At 41.9% G+C, this 17210-nt stretch overlaps 1 protein-coding gene across 2 annotated transcripts in view; it reads right to left on the reverse strand.

The window, feature by feature from the left end:
• Positions 1–17210, reverse strand: part of Adamts18 (ADAM metallopeptidase with thrombospondin type 1 motif 18) — a 142376-nt gene that overhangs the window by 34845 nt on the left and 90321 nt on the right. For both annotated transcript variants that reach the window (XM_046434986.2, XM_058575883.1), the window contains exons 12-14: positions 13769–13899; positions 12934–13057; positions 11630–11874 (exon numbers count right to left, since the gene is read on the reverse strand). In XM_046434986.2, the coding sequence (XP_046290942.1) occupies positions 11630–11874; positions 12934–13057; positions 13769–13899 (500 nt within the window). The remainder of the gene's footprint in view (positions 1–11629; positions 11875–12933; positions 13058–13768; positions 13900–17210) is intronic.

Genomic DNA, 17210 nt, shown 5'->3' on the forward strand with positions numbered 1-17210 from the left:
CAAGCTGTTAAATGCACAAATCTGGAAAGACTGCCAGTGATTCAGTCTACTTAACTGGATTTAATCTAAAGAATTTTCCAGCCAACTGGCATTGGGTCTCTAATTTACAGCTGGCAAGTAACCTCCTTAAATGCTTCCAGGTCCTCAAAAGAACTGTTTAATGTCTACCTTTAACACACAAACCACCTGACTTCAGACACAACACTCAGCAGCTTTTGACCGCAGGGTGCAGAGTTATAAAATTTACAGCTTCTTAAGTTGGAAAACCACAGAGGAGGCTGGGATCTACCAACTGCCTTCTAAAGGAGGGGGGAGGCAGTGATGTCTTTTCTGCCTGGGGCACACAAATTTAAAACCCAGGACACTTGGAGTAATCTTGGGTAATTAATTTTTCTTTTGCTTCCACTTTTAATTTTATTTAATGCATGCTAGGAAAACCTGTTTTGTTTTGTTTTTTAAATCTTCCATAATATATTTTATTGCTTTAAAAATAACAAGAGCAATACTTATTGAAGGCTTCTTGTATGCCAGGCAAAGCATTGTAAAATACGTTCTCTTTTAAAATTGATATTGTATTATAAAAAGGCTCTATTAATATTCTAGTAGAGTGTAGGTAAATAAACCAAAGCCCAAGGTCTCAGAGCTGGTAGGAAGCGGCACTGGATTCAGCTCCCTGGTGATATCTAACTACAAACCCTGACATCTTAATGCTCACAACAATGCCTCCCAAACACTGCGTTGGTGGCCAGGATTCTAATTTTAAATTTTAAACTGTATTAACTTTTGGAAAGAATTTTATCTCTGGGATTCAACAGCCAGCTAAAACATTACTTTGTGATATGGGAGTCAGCCCTGAAATTTTTACTTCTCGAACATGCTATTACCTAATTTAAACAGGATTCTTAATCTCCTCTATCCATTCCCCTCCCCCCCCCACCTTTTTGTTTTATTTAATCGCTATTTGAACAATTGCAATATAACAGACTCTACTGGTTGGTCCTTCCTTGATCAGTCTCAAGATTGCGCCACCTTACATGTCACAAGGAGGAGCCGTTTTGCGGTGCCCAAATTCATGTCCCATGAGGTTAAAAGGCATCCAGTTCTTTTTGCCTTCTTGCTTTTGCGAAGCTTGAAGAATGTGACCAGGTATCATCGTGGCTATTAGGTGTGAGTGAGTCGGCTTTGACAAGAGAGGGCAACAGAGACCCTGGCCGGGGACTTGGAAATGCATCTGTGAGGCTGCTTCAAAGGTGTGGGCTGATGCACTGAAGCTCCCCCACGGCTCTAGGTCAGCTCATCAGCATTCCTCAAAGTGTAGCAAACAGAAATAAATAGCATCCTCCAGCCCAGCGCAGGGGTATCTGCCACAAATTCACCAGAGGCCCCTGCTTCAAACAGCAAACGGCCACCTCCAGACAGATGATGTGCGTGGCCAGAGGACCTGGGAATCGTCCTCTCGCATCTGAGTTTTATGTCATCTGTTCCGAATTAATTCTCCCCACCTCCTGGACTCTTTTGTGTTTCGCGTCCTCACTCAGGCCACGCTGCTCGGCTAAACTCCTCTCCCTGCACTGATTTAATCTGGAGGTACATCGTCACTCATCCCCTTTACCCCGGGGAGGATTCAGCCGGCAGGGTCACGAGGAAGGGGCTGGACCAGAAGGTAATTAATACTTTGTCAACGGCGCTCACACACTATCATCTCATTGATCAATGTGCCTGTCCACCTGGTCCCCCGCCACCCCATCATCATCTTTTGCCAAAGAGTGGAGGAAGTTGTTTATTATAGTAATTTTCTTTAGATGTCTTTTCCTGCCTCGAAACTAGCCTGGGGTTAACCTATTTCTCACTTACTGTCCTTGGGACAGCCCCGGCGTGTTTCAGCTGCAGGATTCTCCCTCGGTGCACGATCAAATACGAAGGGGCTTTCGAAGAGTTAATGACTCCCTTCTGCTGCTTAACACGGCGGAATTAAAAAAAAATGGGGGGGGGGTGGCAAATAAAGGAGAACCTTTTAAAGACATTTTTAAAAAGCATCACTGTAAAAACACGGAGGATCAGATTTCAGCTGCAGACTAGCAACGTGTGTTGTCATGTCTTCCTCAGATGCGGATGAAGTCACTTAATAATGAAACACTCACAGTGGAGTTCCTCACGTCCCCTCCAGCTGCTTGACACTTTGATAGAGAAGATGACTCACTCGCTGTTGTGTGTGCACGTGTATGAGACAGAGAGACCGACACGGATGGAGGGTGGAGGAGAGGTGGCAAGAAAGCTGGTCTTCAGACACTTCGAAACCATGTGTCATCTCTAAAGGGACACCTTAGCTGATCTCAAAATATAAGACGTTTTGCATGAGAATCCTTAGTGCCAAGGCCTAAAATTGTGTATAGTGAACAACCTTTTCCACAGTGCTTAAACAAAGCACAAAGGGAGTGACCTTAAATTCCCTCCATGTAAACCTCAAAATGGAAAAATGCTAAGTTTTTAGCCCCACACACAAAGCCCAGCATGGATGTCTACTTCAGAAAAAAATGAGTATTTGCAACCAAGTCGTGTATATTTCAACTCTGGTTCTCAGTGTGCACACTTCCACCACTTAAAAATGTAACTCTAAAGCCTTGTTTCCCTAGTACATACTAGGCTAGGCTTTTGGGGAGTGCAGAATTAACACACATTAATTCTTGTTCCCAAGCCCAATAAAATAAACATAGTACAGGAACTTCTGACCCATAATATCCTAAACACTATCAAAATATAAGCTCACTTTTTAATCTTTCAGATGACTAACACTTAGATATTTTTTAAGTCCAATTAGATTCTTTTTTAATCTTTATGCCAGACTTCTGTTGTAGAGAATAAGTCGAAATTGATGGAAATTGTCTACTTTGTGAAAATCGTATCTACAGAGATCTCAGAGAGCATATAATTGCCAAATTAATGTTTATTTCTTCTTGTGCTGGAGCATGTGTGTGTATGTGACTGTTTTTTTCCCTGAGCAATGAAGAAATGTGTCATTTATACATACGTGTGTGTACATTTCAAAATAGAAATGTGATTGATGGGCTTAAATAATGCCTAAAAATTCTAGGGCCTAAAACAATCAGACAAATCCTTGATTACCCTGAGGAATGTCCCCTGGCCACCGAGAAAATCAGTGAGGTCGGCACTGTTTAAACTGACATCACCTGCTGCCAGGGTTGAGTCCATCAGTGCAAGAGCCCAGGGAGAAGGACTGTCTCTAATAGAGACCGCATTATAAAGTCAGACTGGCTCGTGACTTAGGGATAAAAGTGAAAGTCTGTTTCCCATTTCATTTAAACATTGAGCTTAGACATCCTATAAAGTTTTGACATATAAAAATAACCAGAAGCAGAAGATAACTTTTATTTGGTGTCAGGCCATGCCCTTATGTCTTGGGGTTACCTGACAGCAGTCAATTACTCCCAGGATTGCATTACTCTGCTCTGCACTGAAAACACCCAGGAGTATGTGTAATGATCTGGTGAACCCACCATCCCAGGAAGGCAAAACTGCCTCTCGGATTGAGGTGAGCCTTCTGTGAACCAGCAGGTCGGCAGCCTCCTGTGGGGGAATTATTCACACGGACCGGGCAAGGCGAATATTTTCAGGAAACACACCAATTCCTCAAATGCATTGAAGGGGATCCAGTTTCATTACTTTACACATGCTCTTCACTGTACTTAACTTTAAACTGTATGGTTCTGAGGCCAGTCCTAAGAAATGATAAAACACAGTGGTTTTTAAAACATGTACTGTAGACATCCAGGGATCTTCAGAGGACACAAGTTCTGGTCCCTTGGCTCCCAACTTTCACAGCAGAAGTTCTCCTCTCATTTATTTATTTATTTAGCCTCAATGTAAGATTCTTCAATTTGAAAGAAGGTTTCACTTTTTTTTTTTGGCACCAGCAATTGAACCCAGGGGGAGCTTAACCACTCCCTGAGCCACATCCTCAGCCCTTTTATATATTTTATTTAGAGACAAGTTCTCACTAAATTGCTTAGGGCCTCACTAAGTTGCTGAGGCTGGTCTTGAACTTGCAATCCTCCTGCCTCAGTCTCCTGAGCTGCTGGGATTACAGGTGTGCGCCACTATACCCAGCAAGGTTTCACTTTTTAAGTGAATACATTTGATCACTGGGAGTCATTTACTGTGTGTGCATGTGTGTTCTGTAATGTTCTAGATACTATGTTGGCTGTGAAAGCTACAATGAAGCCATTGTCTAATAACACAGGGTTACTGGTACCACACCACTACAGGACACAGTGGAAGGCTTCTGGTCATCACGAAGAAGTCACTTCCCAAATGAGAGATGGAGGACCCAAGTAATCTATGTGATTCATCCAAACCCACACAGTGGCTGTGAGTAACATTGCCAACTATGGTCCCTGTCTAACCCACTATGCTTCCAGAAAGAATAGGGCCCATGTACCAAGGTTGGCTCTGAACCTACTTTAGACTTGAGACCATAAAGTTTGACTGCCAGGATTTGTATCTTAACCATTGGTACTTCTTATCTGGCACAGGTCTGTCCAATGGGTACCCCACTTCTGGTTCATTTCTTTTTATCAGACATCAAGAGGAACAAGAGAAGAAAATTTCTTTGATATTAATTACTAAATCAATAAGTCTTGAGGTAGTTGAAAATAGAAATTAGCTAAGATAATGGGAGGATATGCTGCCGCCCATGTAAGTGAAAGAGGAGTCTGACCCTCACAGTGGAACCCTTGTGTGCCTTGGCAAACACTCTGGTGCTGAATTTTACACTATAATGAGAACTTAGTGAATATGCAGTAATTTTAAGTGGCCAAAGAGAAACTGCTTTTGTTTGTAGACTTATACTTTGTGTGGATGGAATAGCATTTTCCATTTTGGTAAGTTCCCACACTCTGATTTCAGCGTCCCACAGGATTGTAAAACATATTCGACATTTTTTATATTGGAGTGAGCGTTTTTTTGGCTCCCAAAGTATTCATTTTGGTTCAATTGATAGTTGCTGTATGGAGAGGCATATGAACTTTATTTAACTTCCTTTCAAGAATCAAGTCATGGGTCTCTTGGATATCAAGATATGGTCTAGTTTTGGAAAAATGCAATTCATTACTTATTGTAATTTTAAGTTTCTGAAGTAACTATGCTCTATCAACTTTGGAGAGATATAAGCATGTGATTAAAACTGACCAGAAATTTGATGTTCTCCTGAGAATAATAAAGTATAATTTAAATATTAAAGCTATTAACCCAAATGCTTTTAAAAGATAAAATAGACATAATACGAGGTTACTGGAGTTGATTTTTTTTTAACCTTCAAATGTACTTGTAACTTTTGAATGAAACCATAAATCCTTTAAAAATACAAATAAGGCATGTCTAATTAATCATGCAAGTTTCTACCCACATAGTTTTCTGACAGTTCACATTTCAAGGACACTCATTTAAGCTTTCATTGAATCTGAATGAGCACATAAAAGACTTTGGAAAACAATAGCCAAGCAGATGAGACCTTACTCCCCCACAGTGAAACTAAAATTCTATATTATTACAGATATTATTCTAGCTCGCTCTTCTTGTATTTACGTACAGTAAAATATATATATATATATATATATGTCTGAGCCGGGTGTACTGGCCCATACCTGTAATCCCAGTGGCTCAGGAGGCTAAGGCAGGAGAATGGCAAGTTCAAGGCCAGCCTCAGCAACTTAGTGAGTTCCTAAACAACTTAATGAGACTCTGTCTCTAAATGAAAAATAAAAAGGGCTGGGGATGAGATCTTGCACCCAGGGAACAACTCAAAGGTTCAGCTTTTGTCAGGGCTAAATGTGCAGCTGAACAATGCTCGGAGCTGCGCTTAAAGAAGGCACAAAGAGGCTCAGCCCCAAGCTGGGATACCCCCAGTGACAACAAGTCAGTTGTTGAATTTGGTCCACACAGGCAACAAGGGGACACTTTGGGTTTTAAAGATGAAAGTAAGGAGCTCAGTCACCCTGCTTGGCACGCGCCATCATTTCTTGTCTTATTCTCTATTGTGTTTTTTTGTTTCTGCAGAGAATATATGTTTAACAGCAAAGCTTAGATTACAAACAGAGCTGGGGAACACGGGAAGGGTTTTGTGTTTATGAACAAAACCAGAGAGAGAAACAACAAAAAAATGGCTGCTTGTCACAAAGTTGCAGAAAACCTATTCCTCATCAGGAGTGATTGCACTTTGTCCTGATTGCCGGTGGCAGAGGCCGTGAGAGGCTTCTAGCCCCGCTTCCTGAGTCAGGATTTTTTTTTTTTTAAATTTCTCCCACCACCCCCCAGCCCCAGAACTCAGTCTGTGTACATTTGCTTAGTGATAGATCAAAGACCTCTTGGCACCACCAGGGAAGCCCTGTGGCTCTGACACTGATGCCTTTCAAGCTAAATGCATTTCTCAGAAGGGAAAAAAATTTGCTGTTCAGATGCTTGATTAAAAAAAGAGAGGGGGGGAAAGACCCCAGAAAATTTTTTTTAAAAATATCAACAAATCTTTAACTGGGGAGTCAAATCTTATGCCTTTGGTTTAATTAAAGTGTAATTTTAAGGGCCAGAGTCCTTCTTGTACCCCACATTACTCTGGCCTTGGTCCAGTATGATTTGGAATTCCTGCTCCCTCCCTGTCAAATGAAGAACTGGGAGGGACAGAAGAGTACCCTCAGTGACAACCTCTGATCAGTGTGGAGAGATCTTCAGGGATCTTCTACCACGCAGGCTAAAGCCCCAGGACCTAGTATCTCGAGTCTGGAGGACCATGGTAACTCATGATCATGGTCCACAGCTGCATTTGCAAACTCAGACATTTGCTGGGTCCAAAAATTTTCCTTAAGAGATTTAGAAATCCATTTTTTTTTAATAAAAAATTGCCTGATATTAAAGCACTGGTATAATCTCATAGGATCTGGGAGCTCGATTGAGTCTGTGATCACCAGCTCCAGCTGGCTAACTATAGCCTGAGAGTTAGTTATAGATTTTTATTTGTGTTTAATATATATGTGATGTGCTCAGAGGCAAATAGTGATGATACTGCTAGACATTATATGCTCTGAGTTTGGCAGGCCCTGAGCTTATCTTACATTATCCTTAATTAAGCATAAGGGCCATTTAGATATAATGCCACAGTATCAAGTGTTATTTGGTCCTTTTATAAAGGTGGACAGCACAGAGATTAAGAAACTTGCTGGGCTTACATTAGCTGCTCAGGGTTAAGGGTGGGGTCAAGGTGCTCTTAATCTTTGGGTCTAAAGTTACCTATGGATGAGTGAGTGTGTGTGTGTGAGAGAGAGTGATTTGCCTTCTACTCAGTTTCCAAGGTAAAGGCTTAAGGCTGGTGCTGTTCCATTCCTACCAGGTGGAGAGCGACCCTTCACGGGGCAGCCCTGTGCTCCAAAAGCAACATCTCCAACCCTGTCAAGTATCCTTGACATTGTAGGGAAAGCGGGGGTTTTGAAATCTGAAGAACAGACCGCGTGGTCTTGCAACTGGGTATCCCTGGTTGCCTCTGGAGATCAGCGGACCACTTGGAATGTATATTGAAAAAATGACTTTGCACAGCTTTTGAGTACAGGACGCAGACACCGATTTTAAACATCTTAAAATCTGGAAGAAAACACGTGTAGTTGGAGCAGGAATAGAAAGACACCTAGGATGGTGGATCCACTCCTCTCTATGCACATACAGGTGCAGGGGGGAAATGAACTATGAGAAGCCAAGGTGCTAAGAGATGGGCCTCTGCATACCAAGTCCCGCCATGCCCGTGAGGGTCCCATTCCCAGCTGAGCCCGGCTGCCACGCCAGGTATACGTTCCCCTTCACTGGTGATGCCAACCAGGGTTCAGCAGTTTCCTTGCAAGAACTGTTCTTGGCAGTGGTGATTATTTGGCTACTCCCAAGAAGCAGCTTATCAAAGAAAACTGGAACCTAAGTGCTCCGCTCAGTTAATGAATGATACACGACTGTTACTTTAGGTGTTTTCAGGAACCAATTCATGCGTTCATTCCAAGGCTGCTTTGATGTACTGCAAACACATGGAGGACGTGTTATTGCTAGCTACTCTTGAATATCAAAGACACAGGTGGAATATAAAGTGGCCAGAACGGAACTTCTCCTCCCCAACCCTGTTTGCAGGCATCCTCCAGATCCGTGCAACTGGTCAGAGCTCCCACCAAAGTCTCAAGGAAGAAGCCCGAGACCATCCCTTTAACCCTCTCCCTGAGCTCACTGCCCACCCGTCCCTAATAACCTTTCCAAGGACGTTCTGCTCTCAATTCAAAATAATCTACAAACAGGTCCACTTCCTCAGTTACGGTCTCAGTTTCAGCTTTGTGCGATTCTTTCCTGGAATTCTAGAAGAATCCATTTCTTTTATCCCCGACTCACTTGGTGCCCCTCCAGCCACCTACCTACAGAGCAGCCAGAGTGAGTTTTTGAAACCCTCACTTTGGTGAGATCCTGATCTTCTTAGCATGAAACACAAACTGCTGACCACAGATGAAATGTTATCTGGGGCTCCCCTCTCACCCCCCACCCCACCCTGGGGCTCTCTCCCCACATTCCAGTTACATGGGACATTTTTTAAAGTTCTAAAACTTTAGCTCTCAACATGGGGTTATATATAATAGCTGTATCCTCCACCAGAATGTCCTGTACTCTGTCTGGCTTATTCTACGCATTAAAGTTTCATCCTAGAGAGCGTTTCTCCACCAGCTGCGGAATCCAAAGACAATCTCCATTTCCTTTTATTACCCTTATTCTCTTCCACAGGACTTACTGCCACCTATAACCCTGTGTCCATTTTTGTACTTACTTGTGTAACACTATACTGTACTTTCCCACACTCCAACCTTCAATAGCAGGGAGATTTAGTCTTCTTGGTGTTTTTTTCTTTTTTGGCAGTAGGGAGTGGACCCAGGGGTACTTAACCATTGAAACACATCCCAGCCCATTTTTATTTCTTTTATTTTGGAACAGGTTTTCACTAAGTTGTTTAGGGTCTTATTAAGTTTCTGAGGCTGCCTTTTAACTCATGATCCTCCTGCCTCAGCCTCCCAAGCCACTGGGATTACAAGTGTGTACTACCGCACCTGTTATTTTTTCCTATCTGATCCACAATTATACGCCTGGTTTAATATCAATGTGGGACACAACAGAAGCCCAGGGCATCTGACACAGAGTGACTCAATGACTAATTCATGGGTATTTTCACTTTTCTGCTTTCTAACCTTCTAACAAATCTAATAATCCATTGGTGAAACTCCAAGATGTCATCTAAATTCTCCCCAGAGAACTCACACACGGCACCCAAACTTCCACACACAGGGTAAGAAACTTGTCTTCACTGCTTCACCCACTGAACTATCAAGAGCTGCAAAAAGCCACCATCAATGTCATAGTCACATGGTATTTGTTCAAAGAATTGTCCATCCTATGGTGCATGGAAGATATATGGGTACCTCTGATTAGACACAGAGAATCTGCCTCTAATAATTTGCTTTACTGATTACTTATCTCAACAAAACACCTGCAGCCATGAGTACACACAGGCTATAAGTCCCATGGAAGTGAGTACCATGACACTTTCCACAGTACCAAAGACACAGAAATTACAAATATGTTAACCGAATAAATTACTATACCCGAGCCATAAAGGAGGAAACAGAGAATTTTAAGCAAAAACCATTACACTAACTCCTGATAGCAATCCTCTTAATGTTCAACTTTTAGATCAAGCTTTATGTCTGAGTTGGGCAAGACACACGGTCATGTTCTCACTGTGCTGTGAAATCTGGGTGGCAGGCATTTCCAAACAGTACTATCTATTTCTCACTGTATTTCCCACCTCTTGGATGCTTCTGTACCTCCCAGGGAGCATCCACAGCAGTTTTGTGTTGAGAAAAATCTTACTATGCCAGGTGGCTGAGCCATTCCAGCATCTTTGGTATAAAATAATGTCATGGGTAACAGAGTCAGAGTCAGAAAGACTTTAGTTCAAGCCTCATTCCTGCCACTTAGATGTTCAAAGAATTATCCATCTTAATTATCTATCCTGCCTAATCCCAAAACAATCTCCATCTCCTTTTCTTACCCTTATTTTTTTCCCATAGGACTTATTGCCACCTATAACCACCTATAACATGATCTCTTTAAGGCTTAATGTTCTCATCTGTAAAATGGGGATTCATAAACTAATGCATGAGATTGATTAGCGTGATGCTCAAATACAAGGAGACATAGCTGCCTTTTTTCACACCCAATCCCATATTTTTCTGGCAAATCAGTGAGGTAAGTACTTTGGTTTGGCTAAGTGTCCCCCCAAGGCCCACGTTACAGGCTTGGCCCTGGTGCATGCTATTGGGAAGTAGTGGAAACCAAGAGGTGAGACCTAGTTTCAAGTCTTCCAGTCATTCATGGGCATGTCTCAAAGGGGATATTAGAACCAGAATCCTCTTCTTTCTCTCTCTTCTACCTCCTGGTGACTAGGAGGTGAGCAGTTCTACCATGCACTTACCATGAAGTACTGCATTACCACAGGCCCAAAAGTAAACAAGCCAAAGTAAACCTTTTCTCTTTATAAGTTGATTATCACAAGTATTTTGTTGCAATCACTGACTAAAACTCTTAGGTTTTCCACCCTCATTTTTCAAGTAAGAAATGGAAGCTCAGAATGACAAACATAAATGCCTTGTTTCCTAAGCATACATTATATGCAAATATCATTTCTATGCATGCTGAAGCAAATCACGTGCCTGAGGGAGCAAACCATCAGTCCCGTTTTCCCAATGGGAACAAAGGAAACTCAGAGACATGATGACATGGACTACATAAAACATAAAACAGAATCATTTTGCGGTCATTTGCAGACATGTTGGCTGGGATTTTTACTGTCATTATTACCCATTAATAATGTATTCAAATTCTCTTGGTTCTTGGGAAATCACAACCTACAAAATTATGATGGTTTAGTATGACAAACTCTGTGGACACTCAAGCAAACATTTTCTCTATTATATAACTGCTCCTCCCAGGCTAGCTGACCTGTGTCTTGGATAACTACAATGAACCATCCAATTGACAGACACAGATCAAGGGGAATAATTTCAAAAGTATTCCTGCTGTACTCCTTGGAGTTCAGGAAAGCCAAGCATGATGGTGAGAGGCTGGCATATAAAATGGGAAAATCAACACATTCTCCTGGAAGTCCAATGACTTTTGTTCTCTTCTCCAAAATAGAATTGCTAAATGACATTTCCTCTTTGTGCTTTTTTTCCCTCCACAATAGTGGAGATTGTGTGCTTTCCCACTAAGCCATGTCCCCTGCACTCCCATCCCTTTTAAAAAATTCTTGAGACAGGGTCTTGCTAAATTGCTGAGGCTGGCCTAGAACTTGCTTCATTCACCTCCTAGAGTCATTAGGATTCCAGGCATGCACCACCATACCAGCTCCTCCTTGTACTTTGAAAGTTAGCCTATTAGGAAATAAAATTTGAAACAAAAGGATGGGAGTCCTTTGAGCTAGCTCAAATTACAGTCTTCACTATAAATGCAGCTAGAAGAATTGAGAACTGAATCAGCAGAAGGGGCTTACTTCAAAGACCAGCGTCTCATTTGTGGGTCCTGGTGCATACAGACGTTCCGGCTGATTAAAGGAGCGCTGGTATTCAAATGTGGTCCCAGCAAAGGAGAAGTCCCCGGGCCAGTCAATGCTCCAGCCCCCTGTGAGGTAATACTTTTGACTGAGGCTTCGAACAGCAAGATAACTGGAGGACACCTGCAGCTCCTGGATCTCAATGCTTCGGGCTCCCGCTGGAATGACGACCACTGGGTAATATTCTAAATGGAAAGAAGAGAACATTTCTGTAGTCTACACTGTGCATTGGAGAAGGGCAGCTAGAAGCACCTGCAGAGGAGAGGTGTCCATCTTTATACCGCAGAGTTTTTGAATCATTAACTGATATTTGTTCCCATTCCTCAAAGTCGAAATGAAAAATTAACTCATTTTCAAGTGGTAGAAACATTAGAAGAAAATACATTTGGCTTTTCGAGTGTTTTACCAAGCGGGTGTTTGCAGTTGAGAGACACGTCCATCTCGTTCCTAGCCCCCTGATGTGGATTAACAGGGTACTAACTGTAGGCTGACAGGGTGTGGCTGGAGGAAGTAAACCACTGGAGGTATGCCTTTGGGATTCACATTTTGTCCCTGGTGAGCAGAGCTCTCTCTGCTTTTTGTTCGCCATGTCCTGAGCCGATTCCCCCCACCCCCTACACTTCCACCATGTTTTGCCTCACCTTGGGCCCTGAGTAATGGAGTTGGCTGACCGTGGACCAAACTTCTGAAACTACGAGCCAAAATAAACTTTTCCTCCTCTGAGTTGTTCTTGTCAGGTATTTTGGCCACAGTGACAGAGAGTTGACTGACACACCAACAAAGGCCACAAAACTCAAGAACACTCCTTGTTCTTTTTCATCTCACCAGAAGAAACCTAGTCATGTATCCGTACCAGTGAGACTCAGAAAGCAGGGATCAAAGGTTTACTTTTACTCAAGATGTTTAGATAATTGCTTCGAACATTCAGGTACCACTGTGAGCACAGGTCCTCTAACTTTCACAGTCAGTTTCTTTGTTTAGCAAATGCTCGTGGGGGATAGGATAAGCTGGTTGGCACATTTAAACTGCAGAGTGGGACGGCATTCCTTCAAAGCATTCCTGAGATATGCTACATTGGCAAAACTCCCCTCTAAAGACCATCTACCCTCCCTTGTTCCTGCAGGAGTGACAGAAGCTCTCATCTCGGTGTGTCATGGCACCAGTACTATGTCAGTGTGACTTGAACTTGTTCAGCTGCACCCATGCTTCACCAGCCACAGCAGAGAAGGAGCAGCATCTCTTACCATTTGCTTTGTGCTGGTTGAGGTACAGGCCTTTGTAAAACTTGCAGGTCGAATTATCACCTTTGCAAACGCCACACGCATCCAAAACTGCTTTAGAGCCAAGTTCATGATCACATCCCACTGGCTATGACCAAAAAAAAAATTAAAAAAGTGAGAAAATATGAAATCAGAAAATTCAGTGACTGAGAATAACTAGAAGGTGCATGTTTTCTATATTTATTGATTAAAAAGTACAGTGTCAAGTTTCTCAAATCTTTTCTCCACCATTATTGGACACGTAACGGAGCAGGTTACATGCATTAGCTAAGACTCTATACCTGTGAAAGTGGAATAAAATTACTACTAACTCCAGGTGCGATTTTTCAGGCCAGCTCTGACTGGACGAAATGCTGGACAGCTGGACAGCATACCTACATCCACACACTCCCCCTAAGAGGATCAAAGAGCTCAGAGTCAAACTGAAATGGGAGAGTGAGTGAGCACCCGGCAAGAAAGGAAAAGAAATAGCTCTCTTTCGAAAAACATATTTTGAGGTTCTAACAAAGCAGTGAATGTACTTAGAAAAATGCAGAAGTTTAGCATTATTTATGTTCTCCTTTTTTTTAAACTTCACTATGGAAAGTAGGCTATTCTACACATAGGGAAAAGGACTGAAAGAGAAACTGAAATGACTAGATAGGGGACATGCAGAAATCGAGCCAGTAACCTGGAGGTGGCATTCATATCCCAATTAAACCTTGCCTGCAGAGAATCTCTCACAACACTCCTGACAGCATCCATTTACTATGAGGAAACGCAGCAGGGCCATACCCCCAAGGCAGGAATGTTCACTTACTTCACAAATCCCATCAATACAAACGTCGTTTTTGTGGGGGGAGCAAGGAGTTCCGTCTTTCACCTTGCCAGACATTGCAAAGAAAAATTCAAAGTTCTCGGCCTTGCAGTACAGTTTACATCGATCTTCCTCTAGAAGCAAAGAGATAAGCGTGGACACGGTCAAGGGAAAATTGCAAGGAAATGCTCTGATCATCAAAAGGTCCATTAAATTTACTCAGCAAACCATGATCAAAACAGATGACGTTATGCACAGTTTCATGTGTGTGCATCTGCAGACCCACATGGGCATGTGGCTTTTAAAAATATGAACCCCACTTAACAATCCAGGGAATGGGAAGCTGGAGCTCAGTGGTAGAGTGCTTGCCCAGTATGGGTGAGGCCCTGGGTTTGATAGCCAGCTTACAACCACCACAAAAATGACCATTTAACAATCCATGTAAAGCCTATCCTTGGTGACAGTCACCACATATAAGACTGGTGGATTGTGTAGCTAGTCTCTTGGATAGTGAATCTTCTAGGCTTCATGGGTCGTGTGCCAATGAAACTGATTTTAAGAAACAGTTCAGGCCATGGTTTGATTGCCTTGATTTAGGACTGGGTTACTTTAGATATTTATTTCATCTGTAAAGAGGAAAGTTTTTAGGCACTTCATAAAAAAAAAAGCACATTGTCAATCATGTTCAGAAAACACACAGAGCAAAATCATAACATGAAGAAGAAGAAGGAGGAGAAATAAAGACTCCTAAAGGCAGAAAAGCCTCATGAAGGCCCTCAGAAGTTTCTAAGACCATGGGTAAAAGAAAAAAAATATTATTTTTACGGTGCTCATGTTATCATATCAGAATGAAGTTACTATGTCAACTTCTCAAACAGAAAGCACTCTCTTTGGCTGGGAATTCCAGATGACATCGCTCACATGGGACCTTATGTAGGCGACACCGAGTGACATCTCTAACAACAGTTTTACAACAAATGTGTAAATAGATTGCAAACAGTCATGATTCATCAAAACCCCCAATAAAAGACACAGTCAAAAGTTAATGTGAAAGAAATTAATTTACTATGGTTGAAACATGTAGATGTGTGGGTGGATTAAGTTTCTCAGCTATGATTTTTGAAAAAAAAAATATCAGATTTAATGCCTCCTAATTTCTGCACATGAGATTAGGAAGTTGGATGACACACATCCTCTCTTTTCTCTATCATTCCCAAGTATTAACATATTCCAGAAAGCTCACATTTTCCAGCCAGATTCCTGGGAAAGTTTATGAACTGATCCATTAGAAACAGAAAGAGAAAAGGTGATGGGGTGGGTTGGGAGAGCTCACTAATGTAGAACAAGGGCTGTTTGTTTACAATTACAAATAAAGTCTTCCCTTGCTCTTCTCCAATGGCAGGAGTGTCACAGACCCTCAAGTCACAGTCAGTCTCTTCTGATGTAAGTATAAGAAGAAGAGGGACAGACCCGATGTCCTTAACTTTTCTCTCTCTCTCCCTGGGGAAGTGTGATTCCTGAGGCTGTGGATGACACACACTCTCTCATGCAACTTACTGATCACCTCCTACACAAAAAAAGCTCAGTAAACATCTGTAGAGAGAATAAGTGAGATTGCATGCTCCCTATTTAGTGAAAACTGCAATAGGGTTAGTAAAAGAACATCGAAACCCAAAAGCCATTCTAACTGGAGTGAGATGAAATTGCGGTGTAATTCCAATTTGCGTTTTCCTGGTTGCTGGAGAGGTTGAACACTTTTTCATACATTTGTTGACTCTGTGTGTTTTATCTCTTGAGAAACATCTGCTTAGTTTAGCCCATTTCTTGATTGGTTATTTGTTTTCTTGGGGTTAAACTCTTTGAGTTCTTCATACATTCTGGATTATTAATCTATCAGCAGAGCAGTGGCAGAGATTTTCTCCCATCCTGCAGTCTCTCTCTTCATACCCTTTATCATTTCTTTTGCTGCAGAAGCTTATCAATTTGATGCCATCAAAAAAAAATCATCTTTCAAGTTATAAAATTCATCTGTTTGACTTTCTCTTCATGTATTTGACGTAGGAGTCATTTAAAAGACAACAGGTTTCATGAACACCGTATTTGAAGACAGTTGCAATGTGGGAAAGACCAAGGAATATCCGAGAAGCCAAAGCAAAGAACAGAGGGAAGAGCAGGGAAGGACACGGAGCCCCAGAGGAAGGACCCTACATAAGAAACACAGGATTAGGAGAGTATGCCACCAAGGGAGGACACATTTTCAAATCCCTAACCAGGAGCAGCCCCAGCTGTTCTGTCCACTCCCATGTTCCACCAGGCTACATAGCATCCTTCCTGGGAGGACACCTCTAGTGATGAAGAACTTCCATCTCGCAAAGGGGACAGACACACTTCCACTGGGGATGGACACACTTCCATTGGGGAGAGACAATATTCATTCATTCATTTCTAAAGTCATAGATGCTGAAGATAGGAGAATGCTGAACATGGGCAGAGGCTTCATCTCTGTGGAGCCTAAATTCTCCAGGGGAGAAAGATAATAAATTGATTGGATTCAAAAGAATAAATTCAGGCCCTGATAAGAGCTATGAAAAATTTGGCAGGGTGAAGGTGTCAGAGAATGGAATGAAGGAAGGATACTTTGGAGGGGCTGGCAAGGGAGGTCTGAGAAACTCGAAGGAGATTTCAAGAGATCATAGCCCTTGAATGGCGTTCTCCAAAGCAGTTTCAGACAAATTTAAACCTTTTCTCTTCAGTAGCTCTTCAAAGTCTGTAATATAAGTAGTCTCTTTTCTTTTCTGTAGCAATGTTCACAACATTCATTACTTCTCCTAAGACACAGCTTTCAGAGTGTTCCTATGTGATTACAGCTGGGCTTTTGGATAATCACGACCCAGAACTTGATCAATGATCCTGAAATGGCTGAGATGATACTGAGCAAAGATGTACCCTCTTCCCCCTTGATTTGGAGGTGCTATTTGCTAGGCTGATGTCTCTAATTACATTAATTTCCTCGATGGGCAATTAATATAAGTTCATCTTGAGCTTTTGCATAAGAATACTTCGTAAATTGTCAGAAAATTTGGGTCTCTTCTCCTTCCACACACCTTCTGCTCGTGGTATTTGGGATTCACATGTATCTTCTCAAGGGAACATGGGTGAGTTTTGATAAATCAAGTGGATATAAAATCAGAATGAAAACAACTAGAACGGTGACAGCTTATTCTATATAGGCAATAGAAAGCACATTAAATTCTCACATTGCAACTAAAATAAATGCTTTGGTCTTCAGCCAAAATAAAAACACGTTAATTTAAAAAGCAAAACACAAGCCATAACTTTCAGTTATTGTAAGTACTAAGAATCTAGTATAGAGATCATTTTTATTCATGCTTTTTTTTGGGGGGGAGGTGCCCACATACACACATGCTCTCTACAAACAGGCCTT

Source organism: Marmota monax, unplaced genomic scaffold (assembly GCF_021218885.2).
Source record: "Marmota monax isolate L192 unplaced genomic scaffold, Marmota_monax_Labrador192_F-V1.1 WCK01_AAM20220418_F8-fsc00024, whole genome shotgun sequence".
Classification (NCBI taxonomy): domain Eukaryota; kingdom Metazoa; phylum Chordata; class Mammalia; order Rodentia; family Sciuridae; genus Marmota; species Marmota monax.